Source organism: Bufo bufo, chromosome 6 (genome assembly GCF_905171765.1).
Source record: "Bufo bufo chromosome 6, aBufBuf1.1, whole genome shotgun sequence".
NCBI lineage: Eukaryota > Metazoa > Chordata > Amphibia > Anura > Bufonidae > Bufo > Bufo bufo.
In genome coordinates this window covers 119,198,399-119,222,649 of record NC_053394.1, presented here as the reverse complement: position 1 = coordinate 119,222,649, position 24,251 = coordinate 119,198,399, and the positions used below count along the sequence as shown (strand labels likewise).

General features: G+C 43.8%; 1 protein-coding gene across 1 annotated transcript in view; it reads right to left on the bottom strand.

The window, feature by feature from the left end:
- Nucleotides 1–380: 380 nt before the first annotated feature.
- APCDD1L (APC down-regulated 1 like) overlaps nucleotides 381–24,251 on the bottom strand; it is a 66,659-nt gene continuing 42,788 nt past the window's right edge. The window contains exons 2-4 of the mRNA XM_040437908.1: nucleotides 4,952–5,126; nucleotides 4,036–4,567; nucleotides 381–2,246 (exon numbers count right to left, since the gene is read on the bottom strand). Coding sequence (XP_040293842.1) covers nucleotides 1,485–2,246; nucleotides 4,036–4,567; nucleotides 4,952–5,126 — 1,469 coding nt within the window. The 3' untranslated portion in view covers nucleotides 381–1,484. The remainder of the gene's footprint in view (nucleotides 2,247–4,035; nucleotides 4,568–4,951; nucleotides 5,127–24,251) is intronic.

The following is a 24,251-nucleotide window of genomic DNA, read 5'->3' as shown; positions in this document are numbered from 1 at the left end:
TTTTTTGCGGGGCCTCGGAACGGAGCAACGGATGCCGACAGCACACTGAGTATTGTCTGCATCTTTTGCGGCCCCATTGAAGTGAATGGGTCTGCACCCGAGCCGCAAATACTGCTGCTCGGATGCGGACCATAACTACGGTCGTGTGCATGAGGCCTAAAGGGAACCTGTCACATTGAACATGGTGTCTGAGCTGCAGGCTGTATGTTATAGAGCAGAAGAAGCCGAGCAGATTGATATATAGTTTTATGGGAAAAGATTAAGTAGAACTTGTACTTTATACATTTATATCTGCGTTTATTCTGGGCTTTGAAGTCCAGGAGGCGGTCCTATCAGTGATTGACAGCTATCTCTGTATACACAGTCATAGAGGGAAGGCTGTCAATCACTGATAGGACCGCCTCCTTGACGACAAAGCCCAGAATGAGCAGGAATTTAATTGAACGAAATACACGTTATTCTAAATCTTTTCCCGCAAATCTATGTATCAATCTGCTCAGCTCCTTCTGCTTTGTAACTTGTTGCCTGCAGATTATTTAACATTTTCATGTTAAATATTCATGGACCAGTTTCCTTTAAGGCCTCCTGCATCCTGCAGAGTACTGTATAGTGCCTCCTTAAAGGGGCTGTCAAAGATTAGAAACAACATGCTTCCAAAAAGCAGCGCCACCCCTGTCAGTGGGTTGTGTCTGGGATTTCACCTCAGCTCCTTTGCTATTAATGGGGCTTAAATGGAAAACCACATATAACCTATGGACACATTTTTCTAATCCTGGACATCCCCTTTAACATGTCATTTAATAGGGTATGCTATGGTTTTGTCCATGATGAATTCATACATTTGAAATTGGAGGTACGCAGAAGAGCCCCCTTGAAGTCTAAAGAAGCTGTGGCTCCATACAACACGGGCACTGTAAGTAGCCGTAACACAGGTGTGGACACGAGCCCTTAGACCAATAGGTATGTCGAGAAGGAATATCCGATTAGGCGGCCATTTCCACAAGTCACTGTAAAGTATCACTTTTGTCCAGTCGCTTATTAATTTGAGTGGTGGATCCCTTAAAGGACATTAAACCCTCATTTGCTCCATGGATTACATCTGCAAGATGTTCTTAAAAATTCCTTCACAGGAAGTGCAGTGTCCTTAGGGTTAAATGCAAAAAAAAAATTATTTGCAAATATCTCTCTCCCTCCGCCACACAAAATGGTCTTTCCATGGGGTTCAATGCAGCCATTATCTCCATAGGAACTGAGACATCTGCAGGCGTTTGCACAGGGGAGCCTTCTCTAGCATCAAGGGTTTTGAAGAATGAGACATACATCATCTTTTCAGCAAGTGCGTTAGCTAGATAGAATACTATGTACAATATCTTTTAACATAACAAACAAAGCAGAACCTCAACACATATTTTTGTTATCATTTTAGCTAAGTACATGATTGTCCCGTCTCTGAGAACTGCACCTGAGAAAACAGCCAGCGTGGATCAGTTTGGCCTTAAAATATGTAATATAATAAACATTAACATCAGCAGAGCCCAAAACGGGGGTTGGGGTAAGGGTGCAATGTTCAGGGCAGAATCCATAGATTGATGTTGCTTAGAAGGCAACGTTGGCTCAGAAGAGCATTGAATCAATGGTGGCTGGTAGGACGTTGGACGCCTGTTGGGTGTTGATGGGCTGGAGCCATCTGTTGGCCTTTCACCCATATACAGGAGGTATCTCCCATGGTTGTCCTGGGCAATCTTAAAAAGTTCATATTCGGTGTGAGGGAGTTTAATACCCAGCACGTCACAACCTCTTGTTGTTGTAATGTCTTGTTCCTCCCCTATTGCCCATGATCCAAGTGTACCACAACCCCCAATCCGGGAGGCATTCAGCATCCGTAAGATGGCCTGGTTCAGTGGCGTAACCCATACTTGGCTTACGGAAAACACCAGCTCTGTGCCACCTTTCACGTTCTTGGAGGGCACACCTTTGGTATAGTGTCCTGTAGCACGGAGTGTAAACGTGTGCTGTTTGCAGATTGGATCAGCATAGTGGTAGTAAAATCCTTCCCAGGTATGGTTATCTCCATGGAAGGTCAGGTAGCGGGTGAGAAAGAGCACAGCTGGGCGAACCTCACATTGGCTGCTCACCCATTTTCCTCCAAGATGGGCTGCAGGGGGTGTATTATCAGGCAGGATTGGTGGTTGGTGTTCATCAGAGTCGTATATTAAGCTGCAGACATGACACGGGTGGGCATGGTGCTGCAAAGAAAGAAAGATAGATGAGTAAATAGAAGTGCAAAAGAGTAAAAGAAACTCTTAAAGGACTATTTTAAAATTTACAGACATGTCATAGAGAAGATGGTATCGGTGAAGACTAGTCTCACAGGGGGCACAAAACAGATTGGAGAATTCACCACCAATGGGGTCAGATGGTTAACCAAACATTGTGGACCTTCTTTTTTTTTTTCTAGAACTTTTGAGGTATGACATGTTAGAAGACAAATCCCTGTGACAATGATGGATGAGGGGGTTACCCATTCGACACTAATTATGGAGCTGTATAATGCAGCTGGCATTGATCATGGTGAGGGTCACTCCTATGTTTGCTGGCAGATGAGGGTTATAGGTCAGCCAGGGTCGACATTCTTCTAGCTAAGGGGTCAGCAACCTTAGGCACTCCAGCTGTTGTGAAACTACAATTCCCAGCATGCATTATTCATTTCTATGAAAGTTCTTAGAAAAGCAGAGCAAGTATGCATGCTGGGAGTTGTAGTTTCACAACGGCTGAAGTGCTAGAGGTTGCCTAACCCTGTTCTAGCTGCTGGCAATCTAAGGGTTGATGCACACTAACGTGTGCCTGTGGTTCTGTGCATTGGGGACTGAATTTTGCGGTCCTCAGCGCACGGGCACCAACTTGAATGGGTCTGTGATCCGACTGCACTGCAGAAAATTTTCTATTTTTTTTGCGGTGTGGAGGCACGGAATTACTACAGAGTGCTTCCTTGGGGTTTCTCTCCGTGCCTCCGCACCGCAAAAAAATTAGAACATCCGCACCGCTCCTGGATTACGGACCTATTTAAGTGAATGGGTCCGCATATGTGATATGGTGTGCACACGGCCAGTGCCCATATATTGCGGGCCACAATACGGGCACGGCCAGACAACGGCCATGTGCATGAGCCCTAAAGCTGAGGTTCTTGGGTCACGGTCGTGTTTAGTAATATTTGTCTGGATTCCAATGAAGAATCTCTGTATTGGGCCCTGTTCAGCCATCACAGTGACTACTAGGGTCTCTAGCCAGAGGGGTTTTTGGGCTCTTTGAGGCACTAGGGTTCAGGAGCCACCGCTTCATTGACAACGACTACACAGTGCTCTCTGCATGTATGTCTTGTCTAAACACTCCCTACTTCATGTAGATCCTTGTGTAGACCTGCTCTGGGGCATGACAACCCTGATATGTTAAATGCAGAAATACATCATGGCCACCAAAAAGCTCCTTTCACTCCTGAAATCATTAGATGATGGAGACCTCTTGAATAGTAGTTTCTCTGACCCAGTATTGTAAGAACGGATTCTGAATTACAGACTGTATTATACTCCAGCACAGACATCGTCATAAATTAGGTGCATCCTCCTGCAGTTGTGGGCCTAAATCGAGAACTATGGCAAAACTGGGGTAAAGTAGGTAAATGTGCAGAGCCCACCGGTCCCCTGGCCCCTCCCTGACCTTGCCACATCCCCTTTTTCGGAAAGTGTTGAGGATGGTGTAGAAACGCCACTTACGACAACAGTTTGTCATAGTAGCACTTAGAACCCCCCCAGTTTCCAACTGCATTGTACCAGTAACAACCAGCAGAATTATGACTGCAGCTCTGGAGCATAATACAGACTGTGTCTATAGGTGGATTTGCAATTGAAAGAAGGCAGAGTAGTCAGATTGTAGGACATAACTACCATTTGGAGGCACTCATAGGCTCCAGTTTTTGGCATAATATAATTTCACTGGAATACCTGACGCATAGGTTCCTGTTGGGTAGGTGATACTCACTAGGGCACTCTGCAATGGCTGCTGGTATCCATTCGGTCTGTAATGGATCCTCTCAGACATCTCTGTATGAATATCTCCTAGAAAGAGCTTCTCCACCAGTCCTCCCCTCTCCTGGGGGATGTACTGTTTTTCCAGTCTCACCAGGCTAAGCTCATGCATGGTAAAGTTCAGCGCAGCTGTGCAGTCCCTGTCCGCCTTGGCACTGAGGAGCTCATATAGTCTTCCTGGAGCCCAAGTCCTACCAGTAGATACAAAACCAACGCAGGTCCTATTCATCTGGGCTCTGATATTAGTCATGGCCTCCTGGTTGTAAAACACAATTCCAACTTTGTGCAAACTATAATCTGCCTCTGTAGCCCCCCTAGTTATCCATGAGGCCTGGCGAAGGCGCATTTTTCCCTTGATCACAAGAGAATACAAGGGCTGTTTGCACTGAGCGTCTGAGTAGTAGAATTGAAGGGCCTTGAACAGCCGATTGGGGTAGAAAGTGTAGGATCTTGTAAGAAACTCTGGTCCGGGCCGAACTTCGCATCTAAGAAGGGAGATAAAAGTGTAATTAATTTTATGTATAATCAATCATTTCAATTTTCTACTGATCCTGAGTTATAACTGGTCTTACTCCAGAGCTGCATTCACAATTCTGTAAAACCTCACAGCACCACCTGAGGTGAAATGATGACCAGCAAAATCAATGGACTATGTGTGGAATGCACACACACAATGGGTCCTCCAGAGAGAGGCGCTCTTTTGTATCTGCTCTCCTTTGTCTTAGAGGAGAGTCCTGAATGGTGGACCCGATTTATAATTTCCGGAACAGAACATATACTGTAATGTGTTTTCTAAAGCAGGCAACCTCGGAGTGATGCTGCTAATTAAAAGAGACAGGCATTAGTCTCGTCTCATTCTATGCGCTTACCCTGTGGAAATCCAATGACCTTCTATGTTTGGCGGTAAGACAGAAGAAATACGTGCCCCATCCTGTAGGTGGCGCAGTTGGTACTGACATTCTGGCTCTCCGTTCAGTTTTCCAGGACTAGGGAAATGATCGGCCGGGGCTGGGACATCCCACAGCTTATCCCCATAGACCAGGGCTGAAAACAACAAATTATACATGTCAAGTATTTTAAATGGACAAGAAGCGACAGTTATTAGGTGGTATTTTGACATGATTGGTCTAATATGCCACATATTCATCACACAGTTCGAGACATTTTCTTGAATAAGTCTCTCAGCTTAGACATTTTCTTGAAAAAAAAAAATCTTTATAGGTTTTTGTCATACTGTAGCAGTAAATTTGCCCATTTGTAGTAAATAGGACCTCTCAATTTTCTTGACGTGAGTATACTAGTTAATACTTGACTTCCCCATTCTGGAGCATTTTGTTCTTAGAATTCTGCTTTGAGCCATTCCTCTGTTATTCCTCATGGTAAGGCCTCATGCACACAGCCGTTCCGTGCATTGGGGACCGCAATTTGCGGTCCCTAATGCACGGGTAACATCCGTGTGGCTGTCGCAGATAGATCCAGTCAGTGATCCATCTGCACAGCAAAAAAAAAGTAAAAATTCCATGTTTTGCGGTGCGGAGGCATGAAGAGAGAGCCCACAGAAGTACTCCATGTGAATGGGTCCACACAACCAGGGCTTCCAAATACGCACATTATAGTCTATGGGAGTGCATAAATAATGCTGGAGGGAGTAAATGCGCATGTAAATCCGGATGAAATACTGATGACAGTCTGGATGGCATATCTTCCAGAATCCATGCTTATTCTGGAGACAGAATACGCATGGATTTCCATACACTCATGTAAAAGCGGCCAATGTCAAGATGCATCCTATTGACCTGTCCAGGAGGAATAACAGAAGAACTAAGTGTTCTAAGAAAATATGCTACAAAATTATTATTTTATTGGGAACACAAGCATTCACTAAAACTGATGTTTGCAACTTCTCTTTAATGTGCAGACGGCTCCATTAGGGGTGAAGCATGTGCGCTAATTCATTTTCAGATGACATCTGTAACAGGATCTGTGTTTTTACAGTAATATCTAAAGCCACGTGATATTCCTACTCCTCGTCAGAAGCTCTTCCCTCGGACGGTCCTCACTGCTTTCTATCCTGTAGAGCATATGGAGTTGTCTGGAGGCTGTGAGACAGGGTGGCACCCTTGTAAACCACATGGAGACACCCTAATCTTTTCTGAATCTCCAGGAGCACAGCATTGCCGTCTCCCACAACATCAGGGACATTACACAACATCACAGACCCTTCATCCAACTCCACTCACTGTTCTATAAGCTGAGAGGGGAAGACGTAAAACGGGCCCTGACGTCGCTCTCCTATATGGCACAGACCTATGGCAAAGTTTATCCAGAACGTTTGGGTTCAAGAATATAATACCAAAAGTATAAAACTGTCAGGACTATTGGGACACAGGAATAGGGGGTTGTCACCGTCAGAAATCCAGCCCCCTCTAAACCATGAAGGGAACATCTACACGGGATGTAAATTACTGCTGAAAAATCTGCATGAGTTACATATAGATTGGTGGCAGATTTGATATTTCACCATGGTGAAAATCGCAACATAACTTTACATCCTGCAAATTTAACAAGTGCACCATATGTCCGCTTTTTACACGGTATAAAGGACCACTTTGCTGCTACTGCAAATGTTGTAGGTTTTCTGCCTCAAAATTTCGGACAAACGTATCCAACTCGTGTCAACATATCCTATAAATGGTATTCAGTCTTATGTCAATAAAGCTTAAAGGGGTTGATCACCTTTTGGTGTTTTTTTGAGAAACCCCCTCCTCCTGGCCACACCTGCAAAAGGGAAGCATACTTACCTGCTCTCTTGCCTTTCTTGGGTCCCCAGCTGTCAACATCCACCTTGACGCCGCTGCAGCCGTTTGCTGACCACAGCTATGACCTGCTGCCCTTGTGTCATTTCAGTTGGTCACATGATATAAGGGGGGCAGGTCTCTACCTTGGCAACTGATTGGCTGCAGCGGCATCAAAGCGGATGTTAATAAAGCAGGTAAGTATGCTTTCCTTTTACAGGTCTGGCCAGGTGGAGGTGTTTGCCAAAACCCCCCTCAAGGAGGCCATACTCTTTAAATGACAGGTCTATTTTATTAAAGTGGTTGTAGTTGAGCGCTGTACTCAGCGATCTACAGAACTCCCATATAGATTTGCATGTCCGACCTGCCCCTGTTCATTTTGGAATCTCATGTTGTATAGGGTCCCCGTTCTCGTGATCTGAGGGAGCCCCAGTGGTAGGACCCCTACCAATCTAAAAGTTATCTCCTATCCTATGGATCAGTGCAGTTTCTAGGTAAAATTTCTCTCAGGGCGAGTGTCAAAAAAAACTCCTTCCCCCCCCCCCCCCCCCAAAAAAAAACCTGCTCGATAAAATCATATCAGAAGAGTACTTGCAACCGTCTCACCATATATATATATATTATTTTTTTTATGCAAATTGCGGGTCCACAACACACCCGCCCGACACCCCTATAGAAATGCCTATTCTTGCCATTGCCATGTTGCCATGTTCTATCTTTTGCGGAGCTGCGGACCCGAAGATCGGGGCCGCGCTCCGCAATTGCGGATGCAGACAGCACACTGTGTGCTGTCCGCATCCATTTCGTCCCCATAGAGAATGAATGGGTCCGCACCCGTTCCGCAAAAGAATGCGGACCCATTTTGCAGACGTGTGAAATGGAGCCTAACCCCTACACAGTGTAGAGGTATACTGTATATTGTGTGGCACAGTGTAGGCTATGTGTGTATAACATAAACATATTTCACATGAAAACTTACAATTACTTGGCTTGGCCCTTGGGGGTCTCGGACACCACTTCCACACTTTGGCCGGGGGCTCGGCGGAGCTGATGGGTTTTATCCTAATGAGAAAGATTTCATAATAAGGATTAAGGGGCAGAGGGATAGCAGAGCAGGGAGAGGCTGGTGCTACTACTAGGGGGTCATACCATGTGGGAGTAATAAAGCCCACCATAATGCCCCCCCAGTAGTAATAATTCTCCTTATAATGTGCAAAACATACCCCCTTGTAATGCCCCCAGTTGAGCTAATGTTCCCATAATGTGCCAATATAAAATACCCCTTCTCAGTGCCCCCGTAGATGACCCCATAGTGCTCCTCTCCCCCCTTCCCCATAGTACCCACCATAATGTGTCCCAGTATAAAATGCCCCTATACAGAGCCCCCATATAAAATACCCCTTCTTTTCAGCCTATGTAGATGTCCCTATAGTGCCACCCAATAATGTGCCAGTAATAAGTGCCCCAATAGATGCCCCCCAATCATGTACCAGTAAGATGTGCCCCCAAATCATGTGCCAGTAAGATGTTCCCCCATAGATGCCCCCCAATCATGTGCCAGTAATAAGAGCCCCCCACCATCATGTGCCAGTAGCCCCCTTATCATGTGCCAGTAGCCCCCCTATCAAGTGCCAGTAGCCCCCCTATCAAGTGCCAGTAGCCCCCCTATCAAGTGCCAGTAGCCCCCCTATCAAGTGCCAGTAGCCCCCTATCATGTGCCAGTAGCCCCCCTATCAAGGGCCAGTAGCCCCCCTATCATGTGCCAGTAGCCTCTCTATCATGTGCCAGTAGCCCCCCTTATGTGCCAGTGGCCCCCCTTATGTGCCAGCAGCCCCCCTTATGTGCCAGCAGCCCCCCTTATGTGCCAGTAGCCCCCCTTATGGGCCAGTAGCCCCCCATATGTGCCAGCAGCCCCCCTTATGTCTGTTCCAGCCCAGCAGCCCCCCTTATGTGCCAGCAGCCCCCCTTATGTGCCAGTAGCCAGTATCCCCCTTTATGTGCCAGCAGCCCCCCTTATGTCTGTGCCAGCCCAGCAGCCCCCCTTATGTCTGTGCCAGCCCAGCAGCCCCCCTTATGTGCCAGGATTGTCATTTTTACATATAAAAAAATAATATTAAACTTATACTTACCTCCTCCAGGATGCGATGCAGGCCTCTTCCGGGATGTGTCCCTCGCTGGCTCAGGCGGCGCGATGACGTCATCGCACCGCGACCGGCCTCTGATAGGCTGCTGGCCTAGTGCTGGCAGCCTATCAGAGGAACAGGGAGGGGACACACCTCTCCCTGCCGGCTGCCGCATTACAGACATTTGTATCGCCGTCCTGAGGACGGCGATACAGATGAGATGACTGGAGATGAGTGAGCGCTTCCTCAATGGAAGCGCAGCGCTCATCTCCTGCTGTGCCCTGCCGGCGCCCCCCTTCTGACAGCGCCCCGGGCGGCTGCCCGGCCCGCCCGCCCCAAGAAACGGCCCTGCTATGGATAAAGGTTAACTTGCTTCAACCAGAATACCCCTTTAAATATGTGTATTCCCTATGAAATACCTATATTGGAGCGTCTTTCCCATAATTCTGCATTGTATCGTTCCTCTGTTATTTCTCCTGAATATTTATGAATGATTTGAAAATTGGGTGTTACCATTCTAAGGAAAGATGCATCAGAATTCTTATTACAATGACAATTTATGCAAATTTGTACTATATGATTTTAGCTTTTTGCTCTAATTGAATGAAAACATTGGCCAAGATTTACTAATGTTTCTAAAACCTGTCTAAAAAGTAGCACAAATTGGTTCAATTTGGTGGAGCAATGATATCTACCAGGTAGGTCATAACTGGAAAATGGCATGGCTTTGCTGGAAAGGGCCATGGCCTGAGATGCAATATTTTGTGCCAAAGTTGCGCCACAACTCTGGTGTAAAATTCTGTCTCAAAGTAAGCCAACAATAATTGCTATAGAATCAGAGAAAAGTTTCTATCCCTGAACCAGATTTATCATCCAGCCCTGGGCGACCGCGATACAATCCATTCGGAAAGTCTTTAGACACTCCCTCTTTTCACAATTTTTTATGTTGTGGTCTTGTGTTAAAATAAAGAAAAAAAATAAAAGTTTTCCCCATCAATCTGCACTCAGAAAGTGGAAACAAAATGTCTGAAAACTTTGCTAATTTGTTGAAAAGGAAAAACTAAAGGTCCCTTTAGCTCTATCAGGTTGGATGGGGACTGTTGGAGGACAGCCATTGTCAGGTCTTTCCAGAAATGTTCGATTGGGTTCAAATCAGGGCTCTGGCTGGGCCACTCAAGGACATTCACAGAGTTGTCCCTTGGCTGTGTGCTTAGGGTCAGTGTCTTGTTGGAAGGTGAACCTTCGGCCCAGTCTAAGGTCCAGAGCACATTGGATCAGGTTTTCATTAAGAATATCTCTGTACTTTGCTCCATTAAGCTTCCCCTTATCTCTGACCAGTCTCCCTGTCCGAGAGAGTCCTTTAGGTGCTTTTTTGAAAAAATTCATTTACTGAGGAAAGGCTTCTTTCTGGCCACTCTGCCATAATGCCCAGAATGGTGGATTGCTGCACAGATAATTGACATTCTAGCAGGGAAACTGCCCAGAGCCTCTAAGGGGCCCTCTCCTTCAGTCCTGGAGAGATTGCAGATGGTTGAACAGGGGACTCCAGAATAGGGAATTTCTGGGCTTAGGAGTCCCTTCTCTGAACAGGAAAGGGGTATTCCCAAGCATGGTCACACCCTGTGTACATAAGTCTAATTTAGACTCCAATTTTGAAATGTTTCTGTAGGGATTTGAGCTCACAACCATCTACATTAAAGGCAGGAACCTTAACCACTGGGCTATAGAGCTCAATGCTAAGTCATTGCTAATAATACAAGAGAAACTTCTATAAAGGTTTTTAATACAAGAGAAACTTCAATGAGGTTTTTCAGCAATGAATAAGTATTGAGCTCTATAGCCCAGTGGTTAAGGTTCTTGCCTTTAATGTAGAAGGTTGTGAGTTTGAATCTCCACAAAAACATTTTAAAAATAGATGCTAAATAAAACTTAAATACACAGGGTGTCCCCAACAGTGAAGAGTTTGAATTTATTGAAAAAATAAATGGAGCAAAATGTAAAATATGATAAAATAACACCCGTATTAACCCACACCAACTTTTTGTTGGGAAAGGTGGCAAACCTAACAGCCCCCCACTAAGGACCTCTATAGGCATGCTCACTGCATCAAGCTAAGCCTCATCAGGACTCACTTCGTAAAAAAAAAAAAATTTCTTTTCATCGCGATATTCTGACCCTCATAACTTTTTATAGTTATGTCCACGGAGATGTGTGGGGGCTAATTTTTTGCGGGATGATCTGTTGTTTTTGACAATACCATTTTGGGGTGTGTATGACTTGATCACTTTTTATTCAATTTTCTTGGGAGATAAAGTGATGGAAAAAACGCGACTCGCCCCTTTTTTAATTTTTTTTCTGTTACACCATTCAACATAGTGGCTAACTTTTTTAATATTTTAATAGTATGGATGTTTTCACATGTGGCGATGCCCATAATGCAATTTTTTTGTTTGTTTCTCTTTATCTTGGGGAATGGGGGGTGATTTAAATTTTTAAGTCTCCAAACTTTTTTTACATTTTTTTTTTTTACTTCACGTTAAGTCCCCCAAGTGGACCACAACTTACAATCATCAGATGTAAATTGCTCCATTAGTCTGTACAGAAATCACTATATCACAGTTTAGTGCTGCCATCTACTGGCCTAAACTGGTATATACTAAAAATTAGCCTGGAAGCCTAGTACAGGCTGTCGCTTATTTATAGAACAAGGTGCTTGCCCCAATATCCTCTGGGGGAAAGCGCACATGAAGAGGAATCCCGCTCTTCTGGTTTTTAACATTCTAAGATGCCGTGAGTGAAAGGAACTCATTGTGGTGAGGGGAGGGGGCATGTGGCGTATTCTGGGGCCATGAAGGTAAAGAACTGTGTCAGGAGCTTTATGGGGTGTAAATCTGTGAGGGAGGGCCAGAATCAACAGAATGTAACTGTGTTGCTCAGCCAGAGTGACCATTGGGTACTTGGTCACTTCTCTTACCAAGACCCTTTTCTCCCCGATTACTTAGTTTGGGGGGGAAGCCAACTGTAGGAAGAGTTTTGGTTGTTCCAAACTTCTTCAATTTAACAATTATGGAGACCACTGTGCTCTTGGGAAGTTTCATTGCAGCAGAATTTTTTGTACCCTTCTCCATATCTGGGGGTACAAATGCAGTTCTCCCCCCCCCCCCATGGCTTGGTTTTTGCTCTGATTAGCATTGTCAGCTGTGTGACCTTATAGATATAGGGCTGTGTCTTTCAAAATCATGTCCAATCAACTTAATTTACCACAGGTGGACTCCAAACAAGGTGTAGAAACATCTCAAAGATGATCACGAGAAATGAGAGGCACCCACAGTTAAATTTCAAGCAAAGGGTCTATATACTTAGGCTACATGCACACGACAGGGAAAAAAATGGCTATTAAAAATGAACACACTTTCTGTCGGTCTTTCCATTTTTAATGGCCGTTTTGCATCAGTTTTTCATGGCTGTTAAAAATGGCTATGAAAAACAGATGGATTTCATTAGCTTTTTTTTTTATAAAATCCCAACCCTTGCAGTGCCTTCAGTATACATAATGTCCCCCATAATGACCCCCAGCAGTAGCCTCCTATCACACCCACCGATCACCTGTTTTTCAGTAGGTACTGTGCCGGAAATAGTCACTGGAACAGTTCTGTCCACTGTGTAGTGGAGGGCGCTGCAGTAACCAGTTATGGCCACTACACTTTCAATGGAGCTGTGTATGCTCCTGTCTCCATTAAAAGTGTTAGTCTGGGCTTCAGAGGCTGCAGGAAACAGCTGATTGATGGGGCTGCCAGGTGTTGGACCCCCAATAGTCAGATATTGAGGACCTATTCAGGAGATAGAACGTTAATATGTGGATCTTGGAAAACCCCTTTAAGAATGGTGATGAATTGAAGCCCAAAGTATTTAAAAAGTTGCTGAACTTTTCATTATAAAAGGAATAATCTTTATATAAACCTGGAAAAAACAACTCTCTGACTTGAGAATTATCTTGTTAGTCAATGGTCTTTTTAGCAATACTGGCCTGTCATCAGATAGCTACAGCAATTTTAGTGTAAAAATATGTAAATTTATTACAGGCCCAAAAGTTTTACCGACTCAAGCAACTCCCTATTCAGTTAAATGAAAACAAGAATGAATCTCTCCTCCTTGTTCTATAATCTGTTCTTGTCGATATTATTATTTCTTTAGCTTAAAACTTGGCTGTAAATGTTCTCTAGTGTTCAAGACGATAGAGATCTCCACACAGGGGACAAGTATTTGGCGGTGTTTGTTCTCTGTTATGTATTAACATGATATTACTTTTTTTAATAGCCATCCAAAGAAAATCAAATGGAGTTTAGTCTTTGTTATTACTTAGCTGTGTCTCAGCATTCCCAGAGTTGGGCTATGTTCCATAAGGATGCCTTTTAAGACCCTACCATGTTTTGATCTAGTCAGTTTTACAGTTTCACTCTTCAGTCATAGATTGGGGTAAATGCCGTTCCCATCGCTGTTCCGCTGTCATTATAGATAGGTGATATTTTTCCAGAAGAGGTTTGTAGATTACAGCTCCTATGGGAAACAATTTAGTTTTTTTTGTTGGGACAGCTTTCCTGTCTGGTTTGGGGTGGATGATAATTTAAGCCATGTAACAGTGAAGCAATGAATTTTACTTTATCAGTGATTCAATGCATCTGTCACATAGAGAGGGACAGAAGTTGAAGAGGGTTGCAGTCAGACCCCCAGCTATCAGAAAGTCATGCCATATTGTAGCGATGTGTTAGGGTCTCTTTCTTTCCATAAACAGCTTATCACAGCTTTTTTCACATTTTTTCTATTCCTAGACAAAACCTCTTTAAAGAGGATGTCCGGAATTTTGATATTGATGGTCAATCAGGTATTGATGACCTAGCCTTCCTCAAACAGCTGATTGGGGAGGTGCTCAGAGCCAGACTTCCACCAATGTCATATTGATAAACTATCCTGCTGATAGGCCATCAATATGGAAATCCCTAAGAACTAATTTTAGGTTAAATTCTCATCCTAATAATCACCCCATCAGGGGTAGAAGGGAAATGAATGTGGCCCTGAAAAGGTAAAAGTGGCCTCATATTGTAGGTGAGTCTAAAGTAGGAGGGGTCAGCAAACCATCAGCCGTAGCCATATTAGTGAGAGGTGGGGCGAATGCAAAAATAAAATGGAATACCCCTTTAAGAGAATAGGACAGCTCTATTAGTCAAATATGGAGTACCATCATTTTATATACAGTCATATAGTGTCATGTGGAGCCCAGTCAATTCATATTATATATAGTCCTAGAGTTAGACAAGGAACACTAACTATATATCTAGCCCTATAGTGATATATGGAGTACTGTAACCATATATTGAGTCCTATAGTAAGATATAGAGCACTGTAACTATATATACAGCCCTATAGTGAGATATAGAGCACTGTAACTATATTTTGAGCCCTATAGTGACATATGGAGCTCTATGACTATATATTGAACCCTATAGTGAGATATAGAATAGTATTATACATACAACCCTATAACAGTACATATCACCCTATATGTAAACCTATTAGCCAGTGCATGGGCTCAGGCATAGGTTGTATCTTGTTTGTAGAATATGCCCATTCTTCTTACTATTGTACCTGTAAGGATGAGATACAGTACAAGCTATGCCACGTAGTGTACTGGATTACGGGTCTTCAGTGACACATAGGCCCATATTTGGGGGTGGCCGGCCTCAAGACATCATAAATTGACCAACCCACTGGGATTTTTTTTCCTGTAGAGTCAATGATCAATCTACCCCTGGTCATGCAGTTTTAAGTAGAAAAATTAATAGCACAATACCTGTGTGTGGCTTTTCTGTCTGACTGGTGGAATCACACATTTAGGGTATTCATACACATTAGGCTACTTTCACACTGGCGTTTCAGCTTTCCGTTTGCGAGATCCGTTGCATTCTGAATGGAAAAGGATCCGCTCAGAATGCATCTGTTCCGTCTCCATTCCTCTTTGGAGGCGGACACCAAAACGCTGCTTACAGCGTTTTGGTGTCCGTCTGACGAAACTGAGCCAAACGGATCCGTTCTGACACACAATGTAAGTCAATGGGGACGGATCCGTTTTCACTGGCACAATAGAAAATGGATCCATCTTCCATTGACTTTCAATGGTGTTCAAGACGGATCCGTCTTGGCTATGTTAAAGATAATACAAACGGATCTGTTGTGAACGGATGCAGACGTTTGTATTATCTGAACGGATCCGTCTGTGCCTGTGCAGATCCATGACGGATCCGCACCAAACGCGAGTGTGAAAGTAGCCTTAAACATAAGTTCTACAACCTCCCTAACTTTGGTGGGACTTTGTAGAACTTACATCTCTGTATACTTATGGGGTTCTCCAAACTCTCCCCAGTGCCAGAAGTCAAGGGAAAGAAGGATGGAGCATGCTGGATTTCCACACTCCCTATCCTTTGTTTGTATTGATCTTTATTCAGCACTGTAAAAGTCAATAGGAAATAGGCAGTAGTGATAAATAGGATGCATTGTCTCTTTAATAATGGAACCACATGGAGCCGGGCTACAGATAAGAGTCTGGAGTTTCAGTTTTATCTGGAGTTGCCCTTCACATGTTCGCTATCACTTTATTTCTGGACTTATCATCTGAGTCAATTCATGGCTTTGCTGATAATCCACACATGCAGTTTCCTTGTCTTGGTTGGATAAAAAGCAGAATGTGCATGTGTTTTGTTTCTGCAGCAGACGGGAAGGAGTGGGGTCACTTAGAGGGACACCGGATCTTTACAGCCACTGTCAGTCCTCACCCGGGCTCCGGCACGTACATCATATGTCTCATATGTACAGATGTTTCTAATGTGGCCAGTAATAAGCAAGAAGAAAAATAGGTATGCAATGGCTTACAACACAGTGGGGGCCATTTACAAAGACTGGTGCTTTACGCCGGTCTTTGATTCCCTTCCTGTGCTGCTGGAGGATGTGCATAAGTTATGACGAGGTGTGCGCCTCATCATAAATTAGGTGAATCTACTGTAGTCCATGGGCCTGGAGTGTAAAACTACTCCACTCCCTGATTGGAGTGAGTCGTTTTTCACCAACATTTACGCCTGTTTCCAGGCATAAATGTTAGTACATTTACAGGAGCTGAAAATTCTGGCCCCTGCCAATCCCTTGCTGAGGATCATGTAAAAAGGGCCACGCGACAAAATATTGTCACATGGAGTCTAGTAACTTTTTGAATGCCAGAGACCCCTGTGTGTGCTCAAGTCTGACAATTTATACCAAGCTCAGATCATTGCTGATGTTATCTTAAATTCTATTATTGACTATGATATAATTCTATTACACTCCACACACAGAACACTACAACCCCCAACATGATCCGACCAAGTCATGACCATAATACAATTCTATCATACTCTGTACACAGAACACTACAACCCCCAACATGACCCGACTACTAGAAATGACCATAATGTAGTTCTATTATACTCTGTACATAGCATACTACAACTCCCAACATGATCTGACCACTGGACATGCCCATAATACAATTCTATCATACTCTGTACACAGAACACTACAACTCCCAACATGGCCCGACCACTGGACATCATAATGCAATTCTATTATACTCTCCACATAAAATAACTCACCATATGACCATAATACAGTACCAGTCTATCATACTCTATACATAGAATACTACAACTCTGAACATGACCTGACCACTGGGCCTAATCATTCATAATACAATTATATTATACTTTATACACTACAACCCCCAACAATTTTTTATTCTTTTTTTTTTTTCTGTACATGACCATCTTATCTGAGCTGCTGTTAACATCATTCAGAAATTTTCTTTACCGTTGCCTCATGGATCGTAGGAATCTGTAGTCTAGAGATGACTCGTATGGGAGAGTCTTCTAGACATGCTGTATGTGGAGGGAGGAGAGCTGTGTTTATCGCCTAATGTGAATGGTAGTTGCTGTTTTATCTATATAAAGGTGTTATCTGTCAATTTTATCCTGCCTGTGATGATAATGAGATAACTGCTGAAAATTGAAGAGTGGTCCTTCTTATGTTAATGGTGTTAAGGCTAAAAATGTTAACCTGTATGCTCTGTTTGCTTATTATACTGCCTGGGTTAAGTATGATGCAACTTTATATGAGATGATATCTTCCCCTTTAAATAGCCTATATCAGGGATGCTCAAGCTGCGGACCTCCAGCTGTTGTAAAACTACAGTACAACTCCCACCATGACCTGCTGATAGCTGTAGGCTGTCCAAGGCATGCTGGGAGTTGTAGTTTTGCAACATCTGAGGTGCCTCAGGTTGGGCATGCCTCTCCTTTATACAGTATGTTCCTTAAAGGAATTGTCCAGGAATGAAAAGTAATTTCCAGGTGGAGATGTGTGTTGACGGCGGTTACACCTCCAGGAATCAGAAGTGGCAGAGACAGGACAGGCCAGTCACCTGGAAATTACTTTTCACTCGGATAAGGACTGGCAGCAGTCGGAAGACCATCTCCATCTGATATGCTTAAGAGAGATGTTTGTTTGGCCTGGGCAGTGGATGAACACGTGTGTCATGGTTGCTAGGGGTGTTCTGACTGGGCGGTTATAAAAAGGGCACTGTTCCCACTATTAGTGGTAGGATACAGCCCTGACGGAGTCAGACACAGCAGGCCTGAGGAGACCTGTGATACATTAGTTTGGCTTTAACCCAATATGTCGGCACTGCTTTGGGTGGTGACAGGGTATGGCGGTCCGGACACTATGTGCATAGATTTTGCCCCAGAAACAGAGAGGCGTTAATGAAACTACATTGAAAGCAAACAAAAAAAAAATGAGCGCTACGGCTGGAGACAAACTGTAATAACTTGAGTGGTCTGCTGGACCATACGTGGTTGCCTGTAGCCACATACCAAAGTGTTAGCCTAGTATAAAGTTCAGTGACCTTTGTGAAAACTGAAGAATTTCAGGATTTTTTTTTATATAGTGACATGAAAAAAAACTAAAAATTTAAACAATGGGTCATTCTCTGATGACACATTCCCTTTAAAATCAATCAGTAGTCCTATAAAAGCCTCCACATGACTATATTATTAACCTTATTGTACTTCATCCATATATCATTTCCTTTAGGATGTTGGCTTATGAGGTCATGGCTGCTGTAGATCTTCTGTCCTCCATGATATCGGGATCACTGTTTGATCCAGAACACATGAGGCTGGTTCACCGCCTGCCGTCCAGCTGGACAGTGTAACATGACAATGGGCCCCTCACATGAATAAACTGTAGTAGAAGAAAGCATTTGTTCCCTGTTTAACGGACATTGTGATATTTCACCATTTTTCCATCACACTTTTAGACAAATCTGTGCAACCCAAAATCATTATCTAATCTCCATTTCCATTCTATAATACACATATATGTATATTTTCTATTGACATGTCTAAAAATTATATTCTGATGTCAGAACGAGACAATTAAGAGATAAGTGGCACCATATAGGTGCTGCTCATCTTCGCCTGCAGAAGCAGTCTGGCACAGGTCACTTTAGGTAGAATATCCTTCTGTGCCTTCCACTGATTATCTGACATGTAGCGTTCTCACCGTATATAAGAGGTTCTCCAGCAGCTATAATATGTTGCCTTCTGTGTCCCTGTTACTGTAAAATAATAGAAAACACCTCAGATGCTGGAAGACCTCAAAATACACACCTCAAATGCTGCAGGACCTCAACATGCACACCTTAAATGCTGCAGGACCTCAAAATACACACCTCAAATGCTACAGGACCTCAAAAATACATACCTAAAATGCTGCAGAACATCAAAATACACACCTCAAAAGCTGCAGGACCTCAAAATAAACACTTCAAATGCTGCAGAACATCAAAATACACACCAAGTGGTGCAGGACCTCATACACACCTCAAGTGGTGCAGGACCTCATACACCCCTCAAGTGGTGCAGGACCTCATACACCCCTCAAGTGGTGCAGGACCTCATACACCCCTCAAGTAGTGCAGGACCTCATACACCCCTCAAGTGGTGCAGGACCTCATACACCCCTCAAATGGTGCAGGACCTCATACACCCCTCAAATGGTGCAGGACCTCATACACCCCTCAAATGGTGCAGGACCTCATACACATCTCAAATGGTGCAGGACCTCATACACACCTCAAATGGTGCAGGACCTCATACACACCTCAAATGGTGCAGGACCTCATACACACCTCAAATGGTGCAGGACCTCATACACACCTCAAATGGTGCAGGACCTCAAAATAAACACTTCAGATGCTGCGGAACCTCCAAATATGCTCTTCAGATACTGTGGATCATCATAATACATGACTCATCTGCTGCAGAACCTTGTAATACACCCATAAGATGCTGCAGATCATCATGATACATCCGTCATCTGCTACTGAACATTGTAATACACACCCCATTCAAAAATTCCCTATTGGCCTAGCCCAGTGTCTAAATACCCAGACCATGGTAGTGGGATTTGTTGGCCCCGTTTGATGCACCCAGCAACTGAGGAACATTCCCTCCTCAGACCCCCCTAGCTATACTTCCTCAGCTGCATGGCACTACATCCACACCATTGTCCTATAGGACTATTTGCAGAACAGCATTTTAGGGCAGGTTCTATCTGTTTATGATGCAGGCTCTCATAAAACAGATCTAGGAAATCTAGTGAATTTCTGTCTGTTTACATTCCAGCTATATAAAAGGTAGATTCCACTGTTCATATTTCAATGTAACTTACATCTTATCAAAAAGATTGTCCAAGATTAAGTTACAAAAAGGCCACTTTCTTCCAAAAACAGCACCACGCATGTCCTCTGGATGTGTGTGGTATTGAAGCTCAGCCCCATGTCTCACAAAATCATTTTCCATTTTTCAAATCAGCACCTGGATCTGCATTACTTTGTAATTACAAGTATTTAAAAATGTATTATAGCCACTGAGCTATTCAATAAAATATATATGTATAGCGCCACCTGCTGTTCTATTCCTTATTTCTCAGTCCACCTCAGTTAACATCACTGAGGTGGATGCACATGCTCAGTACCATCCACTGTTAGATGATGTGACAGTTAGGGTATGGCTGGTGACGTGTCCGCTGAAAAGAAAGTCATGTGACAATTAATGTAATGTTTTTCTATGGCAGTCGCAAAATATCCATCCATGCACTTTTGTGTCATGCAACTTTTTTGCAACGGCCATGTAGCCGTACCCTTAGGGCTCATTCAGACGGCCGTAAGTGTTTTGCAGTCTGCAAATTGCAGATCCGCAAAACACGGACCCAATGATAGAAATGCCCATTCTTGTCCACGATTGCAGACAACAATACTCTATAGACATACTCTATATTTTTTACGGGGTCACCGAACGGAACACGGTGTGTGCTGAAATTAATGGATGCGGACCCATTCATATGGTCCTCTGAATGAGCCCTTACAGAGAGAAAGCTGTAATAGAAAATACCCATGTGCTGAGATGGCAAACCCCCTGAGAAAGGACATGCCCCTTAAGCTGCAGCAGAAAGGACAACTCCGCCACCCCCCACCCCCTTTCCCGAGCTGCTTGAAAAAAAATCTAGCTGAGCAATTGGATTGTAGCAATGAATGGGGGGATCTCTGGATCCATGTGAGGTACAGGGCTGGTTCTAGCTTTGTTAGCCACTGTCATGTAATATAGAATGTCTGATTTACATTTTTTATATTCATCATGGGATAACCCCTTTAAGTCTGTCTGCTACAGAGATAACAGGAACAATTTACACGACAGATATGACATTAAACCTGGCTTAGAGAGCAGGAGCACTGAGTTATTTGTAGCTATGAGATCTTCTGGGTCATGTTGCTAGTAGGAATATAAAATCCCAAATCATGGCGCGCAGTTCTAGCTAATGAACACAAATATAAATCTCACTTGCGGTGAACTGGCAGAAAATGAGATCATATCCCGACGTTAAACACTATCATCCATGGAATGGGGTTATAAGATCATCGGGAGACAAAGCTTAATGTCTTCCTTCCCAGGGAATTAATTGAAAACATAACAGTGTTGAGCTTACAAAAACAGCTCAGTCTGGCCCCACAGGGCCCCGCATGAACTCGGCCTGTTTTTATTTTCCCCTTAATTTAAGTAAGTTTTGTACATTGAACTTTCTGTAAAGTCATTCAAGCAAATGAAATGTTCTAATTTCTGCGGGGTGTCAGCTGTATACATGGGGCGGCATCAGACTAGGCAATATGTGTTACTAATTGGTAAGCATAATATATTTTACTATAGGGATACTGGTCACTGACAGGGCAAGATATCTGCAACAAAGGGCAAGATCAGGGCTGCACTGGCCTACCAAAGTAGAAGAGGATCGTCTGATAGGCCCCCAAGACAATCCCATTTGGAGATGACTTTGGAGGCAATCAACTGCAACTAGGATCCTTGAGACCAGTTACTGGCCATAGTGGCCACGTGCCACCTGGAGGTAAACAGAGGCTGTCAGGGACACTGAACCAGTGGTGACTGGTAAGTATTGGTTATTCTAACTATATAAAGCACTCCAGCTTTTACAAAAAAAGTTATATATTGGACTACCCCTTTAAAAATGTTCATGTGTAAATGAAATATACTAACTTATCAATGATCATGACTTATCAGGTTCAGCATATAATGGTATGCAGTTAGCTCCTGAGCTTCCTCTAGTGATAGTGCAGGCAGTGAAAAACTAACTTTTTCAATGCAGGAGATATGGAGATCTCTGTCAGAAAAACAGAGCTCCAGCTGCTATGAAGCTATATTAAGAAATAAATCAGAACTGAACTTTTCCAGATACAAAAATCAAGGATGGATATTCACTTTAAGGGAGCAATTTATTCTGTATGACCACCACTATAAGGACCTGATATCATACTGGTAACAATGTCTACTTCCTGGAGTAATCATGAGGCCTTGTAACATTTGGACTGGATCTTCACTCATCCTTGATCACCATGAGTAGCAAGTTTAGAGAATGTTTATTCAGTGGATCACAAAAGGTTCATGTTATTGACAATACAGATTAAAGGAAACCTGTCACCAGGATTTTGTGCATAGAGCTGGGGACATGGGCTGCTAGATGGCCGCTAGCACATCTGCAATACCCAGTCCCCACAGCTCTCTGCTCTTTTATTGTGTTAAAAAACCTTTTTGATCAATATGCAAATGACCTGATATGAGTCCTGTGTCCGGAGATGAGTCCAGCGGAAAGGAGCCCAGCACCGCCCCGCGTCCTCCGAATCTCCTCCTTGCTGGCTGACGTCACAGAGCTGGAGCGCCGAAATCTCGCGATGCGCGAGCTAGCGCATGCGTAGTGTCGGCATCATGTTCATTCCCTGTGCTCGCATCAGCACAGGGAACGAACTACGCATGCGCTAGCTCGCGCATCGCTCCGTCTCATGCTACCACTAGAGTGAAAGCACCGCCAGCATTCAAAAGTGACCAAAACATCAGCCAGGAAGCATAGGAACTGAGAAGTGGTCTGTGGTCACCACCTGCAGAAGCACTCCTTTATTGGGGGTGTCTTGCTAATTGCCTATAATTTCCACCTGTTGTCTATCCCATTTGCACAACAGCATGTGAAATTGTTTGTCACTCAGTGTTGCTTCTGAAGTGGACAGTTTGATTTCACAGAAGTGTGATTGACTTGGAGTTACATTGTGTTGTTTAAGTGTTCCCTTTATTTTTTTGAGCAGTGTATATATATATATATATATATATCTTACTACCACTAACTGCAGCTCTTTTTTCACACCAAAAAAATTGTAAAAAAAAAACAATAACCTCAAAAATGTGCAGATGCTACGGAGCACACTACAGATCGGTACTCTGCAACACGCATGCAAAAACTGTAGTATAAAAATTAAATACAGTGAACACTGGCTAAAAATGTAACTTATATCTATAGAAGTATAGAACTCTAATATATACTTATATAAAGCCCTAACTACTTTTTTCTTCATTTTTAACCCAAAAAATATGAAAAATTTGCCAAAAGATCTGCACAAATAATCCGCAGATGCTGATCAGGCAGGTAAACGCACTAAACAGCACTTTGCGGTCACAGCTCGCACGCAGAAAAAGTGGTGCAGAGCTGGAAAATGGTAAAAAAAATTAAAAGACCAAAAAAAGTGCACGGACCAAATGGCATCTGTAAAAAAAAAGCCAGGGGGGGAAGGGACAGGGACGGATGGTGGTTTAGGGATCTGGAACAGCTGCAAATGAAAAAGAAATCTGTGCAGCTATTCCAGATGTTCTTCTTCTTTTTTCGTTTCAGCAGGAAAGGGGTTAAATCGCTGTGGTGTGCACCACAAGTCCCAGCAAGCCAACAAGCAGCACAGAGAAGCACAGAACCTCTCTGCATGCAGTCACCAGCTAGAATGGCTGCATGCAGGGAAGTTCTGCCTCTTCCTGTGCAGCTATAGCGCTGCCATTGGCTGGAGCATTGTTCCAGCCAATAGCAGCGCTAGCAGGGGACCCAAAACACTGGTGTCTCCTTCCTCACCTTGGAGGTGACCAGTGCTGATTTGTTCAGCACCAGCCACCTCCCCCTGACCTCCTCCCGACCCTCCCTGATACCTCTGACAACTTCCTGCGCTGCGATGTGCCGGTCTCATTGATCAGCCAATCGCAGCGCTTGGAGCTGCAGGGGGGCAGTGGGCACTATGCTGCCCTTACCCGGCATGTCTGCCTGCCGGTAAGAGCAGGCATGGTGCCCCGACTCCCCCCCCGATCGTTCCCCAGAGCCTCACGGACCTTGGGCTGTACATGTACGGCACTGGACGTTAAGGGGTTAAAGAAGACAATGTTTTGGAGGGAAAAACTCAGACTTGTTTACCACCAAACACAAACAGCCTGACCTTTCGAAGGTCTGGTTTTAGCTCTGTTGTTATGTCTGGAAACTTGTTTTTGTCTGGAAAACCTGCTGTGTCATTGCCATTGAGTATCACTGAAGCTCTAATGTAAGTCTATGAAAGATGGAAAGTGTTACAATGTATCTGTTTGTGCTGAGCTTTTCCACTCTACCCCTCCCAATAGAAGATTCCAGTCTAGCTATGGTATATAAGGCTACTTTCACACTAGCGTTAAAGTTTTCCGGTATTGAGTTCCGTCATAGGGGCTCAATACCAGAAAAAAAAAACTCATCAGTTTTCTCCTAAT